The sequence below is a fragment of the Dreissena polymorpha genome, chromosome 14 (genome assembly GCF_020536995.1).
Source record: "Dreissena polymorpha isolate Duluth1 chromosome 14, UMN_Dpol_1.0, whole genome shotgun sequence".
NCBI lineage: Eukaryota > Metazoa > Mollusca > Bivalvia > Myida > Dreissenidae > Dreissena > Dreissena polymorpha.
Genome location: NC_068368.1, coordinates 48474903 through 48492363, shown reverse-complemented (window position 1 = coordinate 48492363; position 17461 = coordinate 48474903). Strand labels below are relative to the sequence as shown.

The 17461-nt window shown below is 37.3% G+C and overlaps 1 protein-coding gene and 1 non-coding gene across 4 annotated transcripts in view; both read left to right on the top strand.

Moving 5' to 3' along the window:
• The window catches only part of LOC127857531 (Fanconi anemia group A protein homolog), a 46242-nt gene that overhangs the window by 4367 nt on the left and 24414 nt on the right, over nucleotides 1–17461 (top strand). For 2 of the 3 annotated variants that reach the window (XM_052393951.1, XM_052393950.1), the window contains exons 4-13: nucleotides 1745–1911; nucleotides 4402–4508; nucleotides 7870–7971; nucleotides 9758–9904; nucleotides 10336–10412; nucleotides 12128–12269; nucleotides 14041–14174; nucleotides 14911–15021; nucleotides 15596–15691; nucleotides 16846–16899. In XM_052393951.1, the coding sequence (XP_052249911.1) occupies nucleotides 1745–1911; nucleotides 4402–4508; nucleotides 7870–7971; nucleotides 9758–9904; nucleotides 10336–10412; nucleotides 12128–12269; nucleotides 14041–14174; nucleotides 14911–15021; nucleotides 15596–15691; nucleotides 16846–16899 (1137 nt within the window). The remainder of the gene's footprint in view (nucleotides 1–1744; nucleotides 1912–4401; nucleotides 4509–7869; nucleotides 7972–9757; nucleotides 9905–10335; nucleotides 10413–12127; nucleotides 12270–14040; nucleotides 14175–14910; nucleotides 15022–15595; nucleotides 15692–16845; nucleotides 16900–17461) is intronic. The other variant, XM_052393952.1, reaches the window with a different exon arrangement.
• LOC127859096 (U1 spliceosomal RNA) lies at nucleotides 3765–3927 on the top strand. Its single transcript, XR_008039284.1, has one exon. It is a non-coding gene; the product is annotated as a U1 spliceosomal RNA (small nuclear RNA).

Sequence of the window (17461 nt, the reverse complement as noted above, 5' to 3'; positions counted from 1 at the left end):
TGGCACTTGTTCATCCATAGGTACGTTCATACATATGAACAAAAGTCAGCCTGAAGCTTGTGTTTTCCATATTATTTACAGCTTAAATTGTGTGCTTTCAAATCTGCTTTGACTACTGGGTGGTTCTTCCTCAAACTTTAACAGTTGAGTTGAATGATTTTAATTTTGGCTGCAACTAGTAGTCTTTAACTTTTCGTGGATAGCACTCAAATTTTCACAGCTGAATGACCTTTCTTTAAAGATGACCATAGGAAAGGAATATGGCTCTAACAGGTTTTTAAAAACAAAAAAATGTTGTCAACTGTAGAAAAAATAGTGTGTTTGCCTAGTCCAATTATAATTAGTGGGGGCATTGGAGTCTGTTGCACATTCATAGTTCCAATGCTCATATATCTTGTTCCAGAACATTTATATATATTATATCTTGCCAATCATAATGCTCAGAGAACATTTATTGCAATGTTAGTTGGGCTGAGTTAGAAAGTGGTTCTGTTCGATTTAACATGAGCAGCTGACAGTGAGGTTTTGTTTACATGGATATAGTGAGACATAACTTATTCATCTGGGTCTTTGTTGAGCCACCACCTTTCATGTTGATAATTATGTCCCCCACTATAGTAGTGGGGGACATATTGTTTTTGCCCTGTCTGTTGGTTGGTTGGTCTGTTGGTTGGTTGGTTGGTTGGTCTGTTGGTTGGTTTGCGCCAACTTTAACATTTTGCAATAACTTTTGCTATATTCAAGCCATATTTGGCATGCATGTGTATCTCATGAAGCTGCACATTTTGAGTGGTGAAAGGTCAAGGTCATCCTTCAAGGTCAGAGGTCAAATATATGTGGCCAAAATCGCTCATTTTATGAATTCTTTTGCAATATTGAAGATAGCAACTTGATATTTGGCATGCATGTGTATCTCATGGAGCTGCACATTTTAAGTGGTGAAAGGTCAAGGTCATCCTTCAAGGTCAGAGGTCAAATATATGTGGCCCAAATCGCTTATTTTATGAATTCTTTTGCAGTATTGAAGATAGCAACTTGATATTTGGCATGCGTGTGTATCTCATGGAGCTGCACATTTTTAGTGGTGAAAGGTCAAGGTCATCCTTCAAGGTCAGAGGTCAAATATATGTGGCCCAAATCGCTTATTTTATGAATTCTTTTGCAATATTGAAGATAGCAACTTGATATTTGGCATGCATGTGTATCTCATGGAGCTGCACATTTTGAGTGGTGAAAAGTCAAGGTCATCCTTCAAGGTCAAATATATGGGTCATAATTGCTCATGTAATGTCACTTCTGCAATATTGAAGCTAGCAATTTTATATTTGAAATGCGTGTGTATCTCAAGGAGCTGCACATTTTTAGTGGTGAAGGGTCAAGGTCAAGGCCATCCTTCAAGGTCAAATGTCATATAGGTCACAAACACATCTTGTTTTTTTTATTGACAATGCCTTCTATGTTACATTCATCTTTGACAAGGTGCATTAACACTTTCCCACTTAGACAAGTATTTTGACAAATTTGTATTCCCATAGAAAGTACAATTTTAATAAATACCTTTCTTATTTAATACAAGTTTTAAAGGCTACATTTCCAACCCATAGTTACTGATGAGCAGCAAACAGCATAAAACCTGAACAGACTGCGAGTTACTGGCAGGCTGTTCTGGTTTTATGCTGGTTGCAAAAGCCATTTTCACTTGACTTCTTTTGGGAGAAAGGTTTATATGACGTGTTTTGTTTAGAAAGAGCTTGTCAACACTGTCAGTTTGGTACATCAGCTGATTTTGAATGGTTACCTCACTGAATCTGGTTTCCATGACAACCTGTGTCGCCATATGGACCTGCCCCTCTCTTTGCTGTGGATCTTGCACAAGGAGGGAGTGGTTGCCATAGAAACACATTTCTGCAAGTAAGTCTGTTGGTAGAATTGCTTGGCTATTTATTGTGTTTTCTAGCTTGATATTGTATGTGTTAACATCAAAGTTCTTCTATTTTTAATCCTGTTGCAAAAGCAATCTAAATCTATCTATGGTGCCAGAAGAACAAAAATAGATTATACACTTCAACACCGTAATTTCGAAGTCGTCGGGACCGTTAAAAAAGTTTCGGATTAACGATAATTCGAAATAAACATTTGACAGACGACTTCTTTGATTCTGTAATAATTCTGTGGAATTTACATGGTTTGGTTACACGCTACTATTAATAATTGTTTACTTTTTTTTGTCAGATTGCAATAGATTTCTACTTGTAACAAACGAAGGAATAAAACGATTCTTGTTCTTCTTTTTATGTTTTCTCTAAGTACAGAACATATTAAATATAATAAATATGCACTAATTATCAGAACATATAAAATATAACGAATAGCACAAATTACCAGACCATATAAAATATAACGAATAGCACAAATTGTCATACATGACGTAAATACAGATGAATACATTTTCGGAAATGGTTTCGGAAATGGATTAACATTTTTTGTAAATAAGACACGATGTCTCTCTGAACAGCATTAAACTGGACGCGTGTAACATATTTCTCCTATTTGTCACGGAGATGGAAGAACTTACTTCCGCCCGTGTTTTGCTCTCAGAAGGTAGAGTTTATATAAGATGAATTTCCTTGGACAACATTTACTCAGACCTAACTTGACACGTTTATTTGTTACTAAAAAAGAATGCAAACTACATAAATAGTAATTATCGGCTTTTGACGACATTATAAAATTAACACGATACACGCAGACTACAAAGGTGTAAATATCAGCTTTTGACGCGCCACGCCCAGACGACAAAGGTGTGAAATTATGCTCAGCGTTTTGCAGCTTTGACTTTGGATTAAAGATTGATGATGAGGTGCGAATTATAATGTTGAGACCGACAGAATCACTTCGAATTAACGATTTTTTCGGTTTAACAAAGTTCGGATTAACAATGAAATTTTACATTAAACAAAGAAGAACCAAAATCGGGACCGGAAAAATACTTCGAAATAACGGTGACTTCGGATTATCAGTGTTCGAAATAACGGTGTTGAAGTGTATATTTATTTCCATGTATATCTGTGAAGAGTATGTTACTAAATGTAGTGAAATAAAGAATACTTTCCATTTTAGGAAAATAAATATATAAAAAAATAAGTTATGAAACTTAAGTTGTTTATTTTAAATGTGAAATATCTTTTTATGCCCCCAGTAGGGTGGCATATAGCATTTTAACTGTCTGTCTGTCTGTCCGTCTGTCCGAAAACTTTAACATTGGCCATAACTTTTGCAATATTGATAGAACTTATATCCTTGAATTATTGTAAAACACTGAAATATTGTAGATCAATGAATGCTGTTCTGTAACAGGTTTATTGCTTTTACCTGTATTCAGGGGAGAGAAAGCGTACAGTTGAAATTACTGAAGTTCTCTACTAAAATAGATCAACATGGTTGACTGAATAAATATTCAGCTATTTTTAGATTGCCTTAATCTTTGTTTGTAGCATAGGATATTTATAACATTCTATTCACTTCCGTAATGATGGAATTAAATATTCTTTAAAAAAGCACTTAAAAACCAGAGATTAGTAATATAAAAACATATAGTTAAAAATTAGATCAAATTCTCTTCCTATTTAGAGAATGATGAAAATAAGAATATTACTGTTACAATTAAATATTAGAAAAGCATGATTGATTCAGTACTTTGGTCAATTTAACGTGATTGTGAATATGATGTCTGAGTATAAGGTGGAATGTGACCTTAGCAAATCATACTTACCTGGTACAGGGAATACCTTGATCATTAAGGAGGTTTCCCCAGGAAGAGGCCCTTCCATTGCACTTCGGTTGGGCTGACGCCTGCGATAGCCCCAAATGTGGGTTACTCGGGTACGCAATTTATTTGTGTGGGGTCTGCGTTCGCGCTAACCCTGAAAAAAATGTCATAGAAACTGTTGTAATAAGCAGTGAATCACTCTCACAATAGTATATACACGTTAAAATTTGAATAAACTCAATACTCTTAGGCTGGATTTCCTTATTTTTATGTTCCCGGTAGGGTGGCATATAGCAAGTGAACTGTGCGTCAGTCCGTCAGTCCGTCAGTCAGTCTTTCCGTCCGTCCGAAAACTTTAACATTGCCCATAACTGTTGCAATATTGAAGATATCAACTTGATATTTGGCATGCATGTGTCATGGAGCTTCACATTTTTAGTGGTGAAAGGTCAAGGTCATCCTTCAAGGTCAAAGGTCAAATATATGGCTTCAAAGCGGCGCAGTAGGGGGCATTGTGTTTCTGACAAACGCATCTCTTGTTTTATTTTCTTGCAGTTCTGTATTGAAACCATCATTTCATTGCACACTAGACCACAACAAAGTTGTATCATCCTTACCTTGGTTTCCTTCAGGATGATGAACAGACAAGGCTTTGGTGATGAATTCTGTAGAAAAGTTGTGCAAGCCTGCATCAAGAATGATACAACAAATGTTGTCATAGCAACAGAAGTTGTTATAGGTATTAAGACAGGACTTAAAAGCTTACCACTTAGATACGTATTTTGACTCAGTTGTCATCCCTTAGAAAGTTAAATTAAATTTTAGTACTTTCTTACTAGATTCAAGTTTTAAAGGCTTCATTTCCAACACTGAGTTACTGATGAGCAGCAAACAGCCTAAAACCTGAACAGACTGCAAGTTACTCGCAGGCTGTTCTGGTTTTATGCTGGTTGCTCATAGCCATTTTCACTTTGCCCCTGAGTGTTTGTCATGTTTGTTTGGCGTTTTATTTTGAAATGCTACTAAAATATTGTCATAATTTTATAATCATGTCTTTTCTTCATAACTATTTGTTCACCTGCAAAAAAAAGACATTTGATAAATATTGTCTCTGATTATTTAGAATTGTCCAGCTAAAAATGGCTTGTCCTAATCAGTGTATTGCTAGATCGGAGCACATGTTGTTTTTGGACTTTATCAGTCAGTCAGTGACTTCCTGTACTTGGTATTATACTAAAGCAGTCAGTATATGCCTCTCTCAGGGATGTGATTTTCTCATCCTTTCAGATGATTGTGTCCCTTTTAATTAAAAAATACAAATAGTTATTAACATTGCTTTATCTATATAACAATGAAGAGTTTAATTGACCCTGTTAGGGGGTTGGGGTTGGATATTTTCCTCTCCTAAGGTGGTTCTTTAATCACGCCCTTGCTCTCTGTATCACTTAATTATCCCGCACCATAGACGGAGGGATATTGTTTTGGCATTGTACGTCCGTCCGGCACTTTTGTGTCCGGAGCCATAACTTGGAAGCAGGGATCATATTTTCCCGCAACATCAATTGGTCCGGATATAAATGGGGAAAAGTATCCGAAAATGTGTATCCGAAATCATGACAAATTACGTTAAAACATATACCATTGATTTTGCCATTCATGAAGGTGGTATAATACATGTACAAGTAAAATTCCCTTAGGCATTTTTTTTTATCGGAACGAGTTTTCTCAACTGGTTTTATCATTTGGTATTTCATTGTTGTTTCGTGTGCTGTTTAATCATACTTTTTCATCATTGTCAATATTATTAATCTGTGTAAGTCTATACCGATGTTTTAAATTGTTGTCGACTCGATACTATCTTACAAACATGCACTGAACCAAACAAATGTCTGTGCGTAGGTTGGCTACTGGCAACAACAAACCAAATAATTAAGAAATAATTTGTTGTCAAATAACCCACGTCCGATAGTTTAGATGCGTAGGGATTTAATCACGAGAGCGAAGCATTTGAAACCACGCATCTAATTTTCCGATCGTGAGTAATTCAACAACAAAGTATAAAGTTCACGAATTATTTCGATTCAACCACAGTTTTACTTAAGATTTATTCAATGTATTTATTTTTCTTGTGTACTTATGTGAAGTTCCGCCCATAAAATAACTTTCGGCTGTTCTGTCGATCAGATCCGCGACTTTCATTCATAATTATATTACCGGATTATTACGCTGGTGGAAAATGTATCGGCATGTTTTGTTTAGTTACAGCCTGTGCATTCAGACGCGCTTTTCGGATGCGTCTTTAATCCGCTGTTCACATGTTTTTATTCTTGGTCTGACGTGCAATAAACCGGTCCTGACCGGTTTAGAGACTGCACGAATGGTTTATCACATCTTATCAAGATAAGAATGTCATTAGGGTGTGTTAGCATGTACACTGTGTAATCGATTTCATGACATGGGAATTTTAATAACAAACAGAATCGGACCGACTGTTTGGGATATTCAATCGGTCTTTCATGACCCCAATCGGTCTAGGACCGACAAAACCGAAAAAATTATGATCCCTGCTTGGAAGTGCTTTAGTGCATTTCATTGAAACTTGGTATGAGTGTATATATGGATAAGAGGATGATGCACGCCAAATGGCATTGTACACCATCTGTTAATAACAGAGTTATGGCCCTTAGTATCTTAAAAAAATGCTTTTTGTGTCTGGAGCCACGTCTTGGAAGTGTTTTTGCGGATTTCATAGAAACTTGGTATGAGTATATATATGGATAAGAGGATGATTTGCACCAAATGGCATTGTACACCATCTGTGAATAATGGAGTTATGGCCCTTTGTATCTTGAAACAAGAAATGTGTTTGTCAGAAAAACTATGTCCCCTTCTGTGCCACTTTGATTTAGTTTTTTTGACCTTTGACCTTGAAGGATGACCTTGATCTTTTACCACTCAAAATGTGCAGCTCTATGAGATACACATGCATGCCAAATATAAAGTTGCTATCTTCAATATAGCAAAAGTTATTGCAAAATGTTAAAGTTGGCACAAACCAACAGACAGACCAACAGACAGGGCAAAAACAACATGTCCCCCACTATAGTGGTGGGGGACATAAAAATGCTTTTTTGTGTCCGGAGCCATATCTTGGAAGTGCTTTGGTGGATTTCATTGAAACTTGGTATGAGTATATATATGGATAAGAGGATGATTTGCACCAAATGGCATTGTACACCATCTGTGAATAACGGAGTTATGGCCCTTTGTGTCTTGAAACAAGTAATGTGTTTGTCAGAAACACTATGTCCCCTTCTGCGCCGCTTTGATTTAGTTTTTTTGACCTTGAAGGATGACCTTGATCTTTTACCACTCAAAATGTGCAGCTCCATGAGATACACATGCATGCCAAATATGAAGTTGCTATCTTCAATATAGCAAAAGTTATTGCAAAATGTTAAAGTTGGCACAAACCAACAGACAGACCAACAGACAGGGCAAAAACAACATGTCCCCCACTATAGTGGTGGGGGACATAAAAATGCTTTTTTGTGTCCGGAGCCATATCTTGGAAGTGCTTTGGTGGATTTTATTGAAACTTGGTATGAGTATATATATATGGATAAGAGGATGATGCACCCCAAATGGCATTGTACACCATCGAATAATAACGGAGTTATGGCCCTTTGTATCTTGAAAAAATGCTTTTTTTGTGTGTCCAGAGCCATATCTTAGAAGTGCTTTGACGGATTTCATTGAAGCTTGGTAGGAGTATATACATGTATATGGATAAGAGGATGATGCAGGTTGGCGTTGTCCATCCGTCCAGACAACTTTTTGTGTCCAGAAGTATATTGGCGGGGGATATCAATTCAACAAATTTGCTTGTTTTAGAAGTGAAATAAAGCTTCTTGTCAGTTTTATAACAAATTTTTTGTGAAATCGATACACCTAGTTTTGTGATGAAAATGTTAGGGAAATTCCCTTTGAAACTCAGATTTGTCCATATTTTTTCGATATATGAAAGGATGCCCTAAGTGTTAAATGATCTCCACTATTTATGTGCAGCTGTGTGTACACTGATCCTGTTTGTATTTCAGGAATCCTGAGCGAGTGTGTGGAGCTGGGCTATGCTGAGGAAGCCTCCCTTCAGTCCCCTGCCAGGGACCTGGCTGCCAGTATCCTCCAGTCTGTTGTTCTAGGTATTCTAGGCTGTCTTTGGTGATTGAGAAGCAAAATATTGATAAAAAAATATGCACATATTGAAAATGATCATGTTGATTAACTATTGGAAAATATGGAATGATGTTGTAGGCAACTGTAAAAAGTATTGTACATTGTTCACCCAAGTGCAACATGTAAATTGTTCTGCATCACCCAATTGCAACCTGTAAATTGTTCTGCATCACCCAAGTGCAACATGTAAATTGTTCTGCATCACCCAATTGCAACCTGTAAATTGTTAGGCATCACCCAAGTGCAACATGTAAATTGTTCTGCATCACCCAATTGCAACCTGTTAATTGTTCTGCATCACCCAAGTGCAACATGTAAATTGTTCTGCATCACCCAAGTGCAACTTGTAAATTGTTCTGCATCACACACGTGCAACCTGTAAATCGTTCTGCATCACTCAAGTGCAACTTGTAAATTGTTCTGCATCACACACGTGCAACCTGTAGATTGTTCTGCATCACCCAATTGCAACCTGTAAATTGTTCTGCATCATCCAAGTGCAACTTGTAAATTGTTCTGCATCACACACGTGCAACCTGTAAATTGTTCTGCATCACTCAAGTGCAACTTGTAAATTGTTCTGCATCACAGAAGTGCAACCTGTTAATTGTTCTGCATCACACAAGGGCAATCTGTAAATTGTTCTGCATCACCCAAGTGCAACCTGTAGATTGTTCTGCATCACCAAAGTGCAACCTGTAGATTGTTCTGAATCACCAAAGTGCAACCTGTTAATTGTTCTGCATCACAAAAGTGCAACCTGTACATTGTTCTGCATCACCCATCTGTAATCTGTTAATTGTTCTGCATTACACATTGCAACTTGTAAATTGTTTTGCATCACACATTGCAACTTGTAAATTGTTTTGCATCACCCAAGTGCAACCTGTTAATTGTTCTACATCACAGAAGTGCAACTTGTAAATTGTTCTGCATCACAGAAGTGCAACCTGTTAATTATTTTGCATCACACAAGGGCAATCTGTAAATTGTTCTGCATCACCAAAGTGCAACCTATAAATTGTTCTGCATCACCCAAGTGCAACCTATAAATTGTTCTGCATCACCCAGCTGTAATCTGTAGATTGTACTACATCACCCAAGTGCAATCTGTAAATTGTTCTGCATCACCAAAGTGCAACCTATAAATTGTTCTGCATCACACAAGTGCAATCTGTAAATTGTTCTTCATCACCGAAGTACAATATAGACAACAAACACTTCCTCCGATGTCAGTAAGGTTCATCTCACTTTGGTATCATGTGTTCATGTGTTTAGGGGTTAAACTATTCCATACCAAAAAGCACATGTATAATCATGTTGATGATTTAAAGAGCTAGTGGTGATATTATAGATGTTCAATGAATGGATATTAATTCTTTATAAATAGCTATTTAAGTATTTATTTGTGGCATATCAATGTTTTGATGCCCCCGAAGAAGGGCATCTAGTGATCGCACTGTCCTTATGTCTTTCCGTCTGTCTGTCCGTCACACTTTTGCGTTAAGGTTTCGAAAAACTGCTCATTACTTCTATGTCGCTTCAGATGTAACCTTCATATTTGGTATGCATGTGTATATGGACAAAGCCTTTCCATACGCACACAAATGTTTACCTCTTTGACCTTGACCTTGAACTTAGGATCCGCGTTTAGGTTTCAAAATCTGCATTTAGGTTTCGAAAAAGCGATTATCAGGGGCGTTAGTCTTCCTATGGAGATAGCTTTTGTTAAACATGACAATACTTCTATAGGTCTTGTAGACGAAGCCATGAAATCTCCCAAACACAGTGCAGGATCCGTGGTGCTGTTTGATCAATCCAAGGTTGGACCAGCTGCTCTGAAAAAAGCCTCATCATCACTGATTGTTGCAATACTGAGCCACAAACCTGTACACAAAGGTGAGCTATCAGTCTGCATTCCCTTGATTGCACCAGTTTACCCACACTATATGAAGATTTACGGCACAGGCTTATCAGTTCAAAAATTAGGAGAGGCTAATCCTTTGTAAACGGTAGTTGCAGTGTCATTCACTTGTGAGTTGCGAGACTTACTTTGCTGCATTTAATCAATTGACATTTGAGCTGCTTAATTCTATAATGGGTCCCTATGACATATGCAAACCCCGTAGCTCCAGCCCAGACTGCACAATTGCAGTCTCATCTAGAGCAACACATGCTGCATATGGCATAAGACCCATTTTCGCATCATGTGGCTCATAAGGCTCCCGAGAAAATTCTGATTCATTGTGCTGTAATTAAATAAGAATCCTTAATGCAGCATATGACATAGGACCCATTTTTGCATTACGCAGGTAAATTACTGTTTTCAGTGTCACAAGCTATAAGGGATCAGCACAACTGGGCCTATGGGCAGATGCCTGCAGCATTGATACATCTTTATAAACAGGTTTGTGTTAAGTTTAATTGTACATGTATTTGCTTGCCTCACGTGAGACCTGTTTGTTGTTTTTGCATTTCATATGTTTGTATTTCATGATCATTTATCTTCAATAATATTTAGGAGATGGAGTGGGTCGTTATAAATTGCAAAAATGCAGTACAGTCCAATATTAGTGCTCAGTTTTATTCATTGCTATCTATTAAGTTTTTATGCTCCCCCAAAAAAATTTTTGGGGGAGCATATAGTCGCTGCTTCTTCTGTCCGTGTGTCTGTCCTTCCGTGCACAATTTTTGTCCGGGCTATTTCTCAGCAATTAATCACCGAAATTCTATTTTAACTTTATGGGAAGCTTCACTACCAAGAGGAGATGTGCATATTATCAGCCGGTTCTGGTCGGATGATTTTTCACAGAGTTATGGCCCTTTGAAATTTTCCATTAACTGTACATATAGTGCAATTCTTGTCCCCCCAACTACAAGACGTTTCCTTTTATCTGAATATATAGTGCAATATTGTGACAAAAAAACAACTTTGGGGAGCATCACCCGTCTCCGACGGTTTCTTGTTTGCTTATATTTTAATGAGGAATTAATCTGTTACCCCTGCGCTGTGAATTCATTAGTTTACCATAGATCCAATAATGTCTTAGCATAATCTGCTGGTTTCCTTAACAAAAGGATCTTTGATAGATACCTAGTAAGGGATAATAATCGACTATTGGATAGTCTAGTTTAATGAGCTCCTAAGTGTATTATTGATTTACTTTATACTATACATTAAACCATAAACACCATTGTTTTAAATTAGTCTCATAATAGTTTGCATTAAATATTCGTTCAAATGTGCAGCAAATGCTTGACAAACATGATTTACTGATTGATTTAGTGATTGATTGAAATGTATAGATTTAATTCAATAAAAATTGACCTTTTTATACCCCACAAACGAAGTTTAGGGGGGTATATCAGGCTTCCTGAAAAGGCCGGACCGCCGGTCTTGTCCGGCAAAATTCTCAACGGTCCGGTGAAAGTTTCTAAATTCGCCAGTCCTTGCCACAGGCTAAAAAAATTATGACTTTATACCGGAAAGTCTAATACTTGCCAAAAGAACGAAAACACCATATTATAATAACTCTTTTCGTGAATTTCGAGCCTTTTTGTCATTAAGAACACTAACGCCTCACTAGTTCTTAAGAGTGCTCCCCTTTTGTCGTTTTTTTAAAAAACGTTTATTTCATTGGTCCAACATATTACCATCTGTCCAATTATAAAGGTTGTAACAAAAAACTACACATGAAAAAAATGTTGCTTAAGTTCTTCCATGGCGCTAGACCAGGCCAGAAAAGAAAGCTAAGAATGAGGAAAAAAAACAAATTTTGAAAGAATATGAAGCAAAATGGGTAAAAAGATTGTCAAAGTAAGTCTTATAGAAGTTGCTTGCATAATGACGAGTCACACGACAAGCTGTTTAGATTCAAAATTCTTCAGTTATAAACTCGCGCTGTTCGGTCAGGTGAATTTTTGTCCGAACAGGCTAACTTTTCCACCAGCCTGTCCGGTTGACAGGCACTTTTTGGGACTTTTCAGGAAGCCTGGTTTATAGAAGTGAGCTTGTCTGTCGGTCCGTATTAAGTGTCCGCTCTCTAATTCAAGTTGTTTTCATGCGATCTTCACCAAACTTGGTCAGATGTTGTATCTTGATGATGTCTAGGTTATTTATAGCTGATGATTCCATTTGGGATTGAAGAAGTACTTCATATTCTCCGACAAGTACTTGATGAACAGGAAGTCAGCTGGCAGTTGTTGTTGTCACTTGTATCAGTGGTGGTTGTCTGCTACCAGAACTCTACTCAGCACATCCTAGGTATTAATTAAATTCCTTCTTTTAAGAGATGATTGATGTTTTGTTTTAACCTGACCATCTCTCTTAAAGTTAGTCCATAGAAATTTTGTTTCAACATTTGAGAGAACGATTTGGTCTAAGATCATCTAAATTTGTTTGTTAGTATCTTAACAGGAAAGGAAGGCATCTGTTGATTTTAAGGACAACAGGTCTTATGGGCATACATAGGGTATCATGAAATTCGTTTCTGGGTGATATTTAAAAAAAATGTTAACCTATGATTGTCAAAATTGGTATGCTGTTTACATGGAATAAAAAGAATGACGCCTATCGATTTACTTCTAATGTGTCTAAGGTCAAGATAAAAGGGGCTCATAACATAAATTACATTTGTGCATGATGAATTTTTTATGCCCCCCCCGTCGAAGAAAAGAGGGTATATTGTTTTGCACATGTCGGTCTGTCTGTCGGTCCGTCCGTCCACCAGATGGTTTCCGGATGATAACTCAAGAACGCTTAGGCCTAGGCTCATGAAACTTTATGGGTATATTGATCATGACTGGCAGATGACCCCTATTGATTTTCAGGTCACTAGGTCAAAGGTCAAGGTCACAGTGACTCGAAATAGTAAAATGGTTTCCCGATGATAACTCAAAAATGCTTTGGCCTAGAATCATGAAACTTCATAGGTACATTGATCATGACTGGCAGATAACCCCTATCGATTTTCAAGTCATTAGGTCAAAGGTCAAGGTCACAGTGACTAAAAACGTATTCACACAATGGCTCCCACTACAACTGACAGCCCATATGGGGGGCATGCTTGTTTTACAAACAGCCCTTGTTTTAGAATGCTTTGACCAACGAAAGGTGCTTTTTGAATTTGATGTCAACCAGTCAAAGTCAAGGTCACAGGGCCATGTAACATGACAAGTGTTTCCATACAGTATCCAGGGTGTTTTATTTACTAAGAAAGTGACGCTGATAGTCGGCGTCTTCCCCTACCAGAATTTTCCCCTCAAAATACAATTTCCCCTCCAAGAATATCATTTTTCACTAAAACATATCTATTTTAGCATTTATTTAAGCTTTAAATCGAAAATTGTTAATTTTGATTGCTTAATTATCCAGCGCAATACTAGCTCAATTGCGGTGGTCGTGAAATCACGTTAAAATAGAAATAAGCGTCTATGGTCTTGGAGTTGGATTAGAATGTGTAGTTTGCTGTTCCTATTAATTTTTGCAAAGTCATGCAGAACATTTAGCACTTTATCACTGTAAATTTTGTTAGAAGAATCCTCAAACTAAACGTGCTTACATCTGAGCTGTTAAGCGCATGCTATATAGAGTAATGGATAAAGGGAAGTCACTCTAAATGTCATTTGTGTTTGTTAATGTTTTTTTATGATTTTGACAGAAAACTTCTTTATTGTAAATTAATTGGGAAAAATGTCATCTTGATTTGATTGGGAATGGTGCCGTTTTTTTTGCTTTTGTAATGCCTCCATTTTCCGGAGGCGCAGACAGTGGTGAAAAACCCCTGAAATCAGAGAAGATGAGTTATAGACATTGATTAAAGCAGTTTTTATTTTTTCCCCAAATATGTCTCTTTCGCACTCTTATTTTCCCCTTTCACCCAGCGTCCAGCGTCTTCCCCTTTTTCTAAAAAAAACCCCCTGGTATCAATACTACAGATATATTCTGGATGTGAATGTTAATAATTTATTAGCTTGGATTTTTATGAAAAATAAAAAATCACTGAATGCCGAAGTTGTTTTCCTTTCTTGTTCAGATATGACAGATGCCCTGGTACAGGAAGGCCTGGAGGGCTGTGACATGGAGAGTACCATCACAGGGTTCCTACTGGCCAGGCAGGCCTGCCTACACGGACCCCACGTGTTCATGGCATACCCGGAGTGGTTCCAGGTTGGTTGTACATTCATGTACTGCACCCAGATGATTAGTTTTGTTTTTAGTACATTTGTTTTCTGCCCCGAAATGAATTAATTTTGTTATTTAATGGCCAATTTCAATGGTTCCTCCATGTGTTCATTGCTTTCCTCATAAGCTCCAGGTTAAAGGGCCTTGGCTTTTTATGCCCCTGGTAGGGTGGAATATAGCTGTTGAACTGTCTGTCAGTCTGTCCGTCTGTCTGTGTGTCCATCCGAAAACTTTAACATTGGCCATAACTTTTGCAATATTGAAGATAGCAACTTGATATTTGGCATGCATGTGTATCTCATGAAGCTGCACATTTTGAGTGGTGAAAGGTCAAGGTCATCCTTCAAGGTCAAAAGTCAAAAAATACAATTCAAGGGAAGAAATAAGCTTTAAAAGGGAGATAATTTCCAAACCTGCCAAATGAAATATTGAAATTTTATTTTTTAAAGCGGCGCAATAGGGGGCATTGTGTTTCTGACAAACACATCTCTTGTTCAATGATACAGAAATATCATGTGAGCACACTAACCCCCACTAACCTCCTGTTTCTGAAAAATCCCCCCTATTTTTCAAAGTGAGGGAGGAATTTTCCCCATACTTTTGGATTTCTAGAGTAGACACTGCAACAAGGGTTTTACAATTTTGTATTGTATCAACTTGATTACAACATGAGATTTTGGAAGTAAAGCTCTATAATATACTGTACTGCTTTATTTTACAGAGATCATTTTCTGAAGGTGCAAACTGCCCAGTGAAAACCAGGAAAAGTTTTACGTTCTTGATGAAGTTCTTGACTGATCTCATGCCACATGAGTCTGCTCAGCACATCAAGGTATTCTGTTTACTTCATAAGACAAACATACATTTCTGTTACTCCTGTGAGCATACAAGTTTTGCAACTTTTTATCATGTTAACCTTTTACTAATAGATAAGTATTTTCACGCATTTGTACTCCCTGTGAAAGTTATATTTAATTTAAGATCTTTCTTACTAGATTCAAGTCTAAAATGCTTCATTTCCAACCCTTAGATACTGATTAGCAGCAAACAGCTTAAAACCTGAACAGACTGTGAATTACTCACATGCTGTTCTGGTTTTATGCTGGTTGCAAAAGCCATTTTCACTTTGCTTCTTATGGGGGAAAGGGTTAAGACAAACATGCATTTCATTTTTTTTTCTTATTTGTTTTCATTAATTTTCATTTCATCCATTAATTTGCTTCATGGATTTACGTTCTTAGCAATTTTGAGTAAAATTGTTTTCTGTTTATCCTGTGAGCACACAATTTTCCAATTGTTAATCATGTTAAGGCAACAATATCAAAGCTTTTACTCTAATCCTTTACATAAAAGCATAAGCTATGTCTATGATAAATGCAGTATGTAACCATGGTCACCTCTTTCAGGTTCACATCGCTAGGCCCCCGTTTGTTCCCCCGAAGTGTAGGGATATCTTGGCTGACTACATACTGCTGGCAAAAACCAGGCTCCAGGACCTCAAGGTATTCATGAGTTTAGCAAATCGGTTTTGATTGCACCAGTAACTGGGAGTGGACGTACCGCGTTAAAAACACCACATACATCTCAGTTTACAAGCTAATTCAAATGTTTATTAAGTTATGAAAGGTAGGTTGCATATCCTTGTTGTTTTAGTGATCACCAGGTTTGCAGATGGATGTCTTATTAAAAGGCATATTTCTATTTTTTAATGTAAATCATGACTTCTAGCAGATGCTATCTGAAATCACATATTGCATAATTTACAAAATATGGCCTTTTTTATACACCTGTTTTTAAAAATGGGACGTATTATAGTTTCACCCTTGGCAGGCGGGTGGCATTGTCCACAGCAGTGTCCGCTCTCTAATTCAAATAGTTTTCATCCGATCTTCACCAAACTTGGTCAGAAGTTGTGTCTAGACAATATCTAGGTCAAGATCGAATATGGTTTTATGCCAGGTCAAAAACTAGGTCACGTGGTCACTTAGTGCATTTCAAGGATTAAGCATGGTGTCCGCTCTCTAATTGAAGTAGTTTTCACCCGATCTTCACCAAATTTGGTCAGAAGTTGTGTCTAGATGATATGTAGGTCAAGTTCAAATATGGGTCATGCCGGGTCAAAAACTAGGTCACGAAGTTACTTAGTGCATTTCAAGCATTTAGCATGGTGTCCGCTCTCTAATTGAAGTAGTTTTCATCTGATCTTCACCTAATTTGGTCAGAAGTTGTGTCTAGATGATATGTAGGTCAAGTTCGAATATGGGTCATGCCGGCTGAAAAACGAGGTCACGAGGTCACATAGTGCATTTCAAGCATTTAGCATGGTGTCTGCTCTCTAATTGAAGTAGTTTTCATCTGATCTTCGCCATATTTAGTCAGATGTTACATTTAAATGATATCTAGGTCAAGTTCAAATATGGGTCATGCCGGGTCAATAACTAGGTCTCGAGGTCACTTAGTGCATTTCAAGCATTGAGCATGGTGTCCAAAACCTTTGAACGGGCGTATCTTGTGACAGTTTGGCACTCTTGTTATGCATCACTTTATATATATTTTATGCTGTTCTCAACAACTAATTACCAGTATGTAGTATGATGATGTTAAGAAGACTTCATTTCTTTTAAAAATAATGATCCAGTGACTTGTTTATTTTCAGGAGATATTAGATGATAACAGCAAAGATGGTGGGGTGACTAATGGCAATACAAAGGTATGCCAGTCTGTTTGGCATTTAAGCACTGTCTTGCAAAACAAGTACATACATTAATGTTTATACCCCCATGACTGGTAATGGGGTATATATAGTAGTCTCTTTGTCGGTCTGTCTGTCCATAAAATTTCGTCAGATCTTCACCAAACTTGGTCAAAAGTTGTATCTAGATGATGTCTAGGTCAAGTTTCAATATGGGTCATGCCGGGTCAAAAACTAGGTCACGGGGTCACTTTGTGTGTTTTTAACCGAAAGTTTGTCCGGACCATAACTAAGTCATTTATTGTTAGATTTTAAGATGACTTGGTACATTTGTTCACCATCATTGGACGGTGTCGCGCGAAAGAATTACGTCGATATCTCCAAGGTCAAGGTCACACTTTGAGTTCAAAGGTCAAATGCATGTCCGGGCCATAACTTTGTTGTTTATTGTGAGACTTCAATTGGCACATTTGTTCACCATCATGGGACGGTGCGTCACGCAAAAAAATTATGTCAATATCTCCAAGATCAAGGTCACACTTTGAGTTCAAAGATCAAAAATGGCCATAAAGGAGCTTGT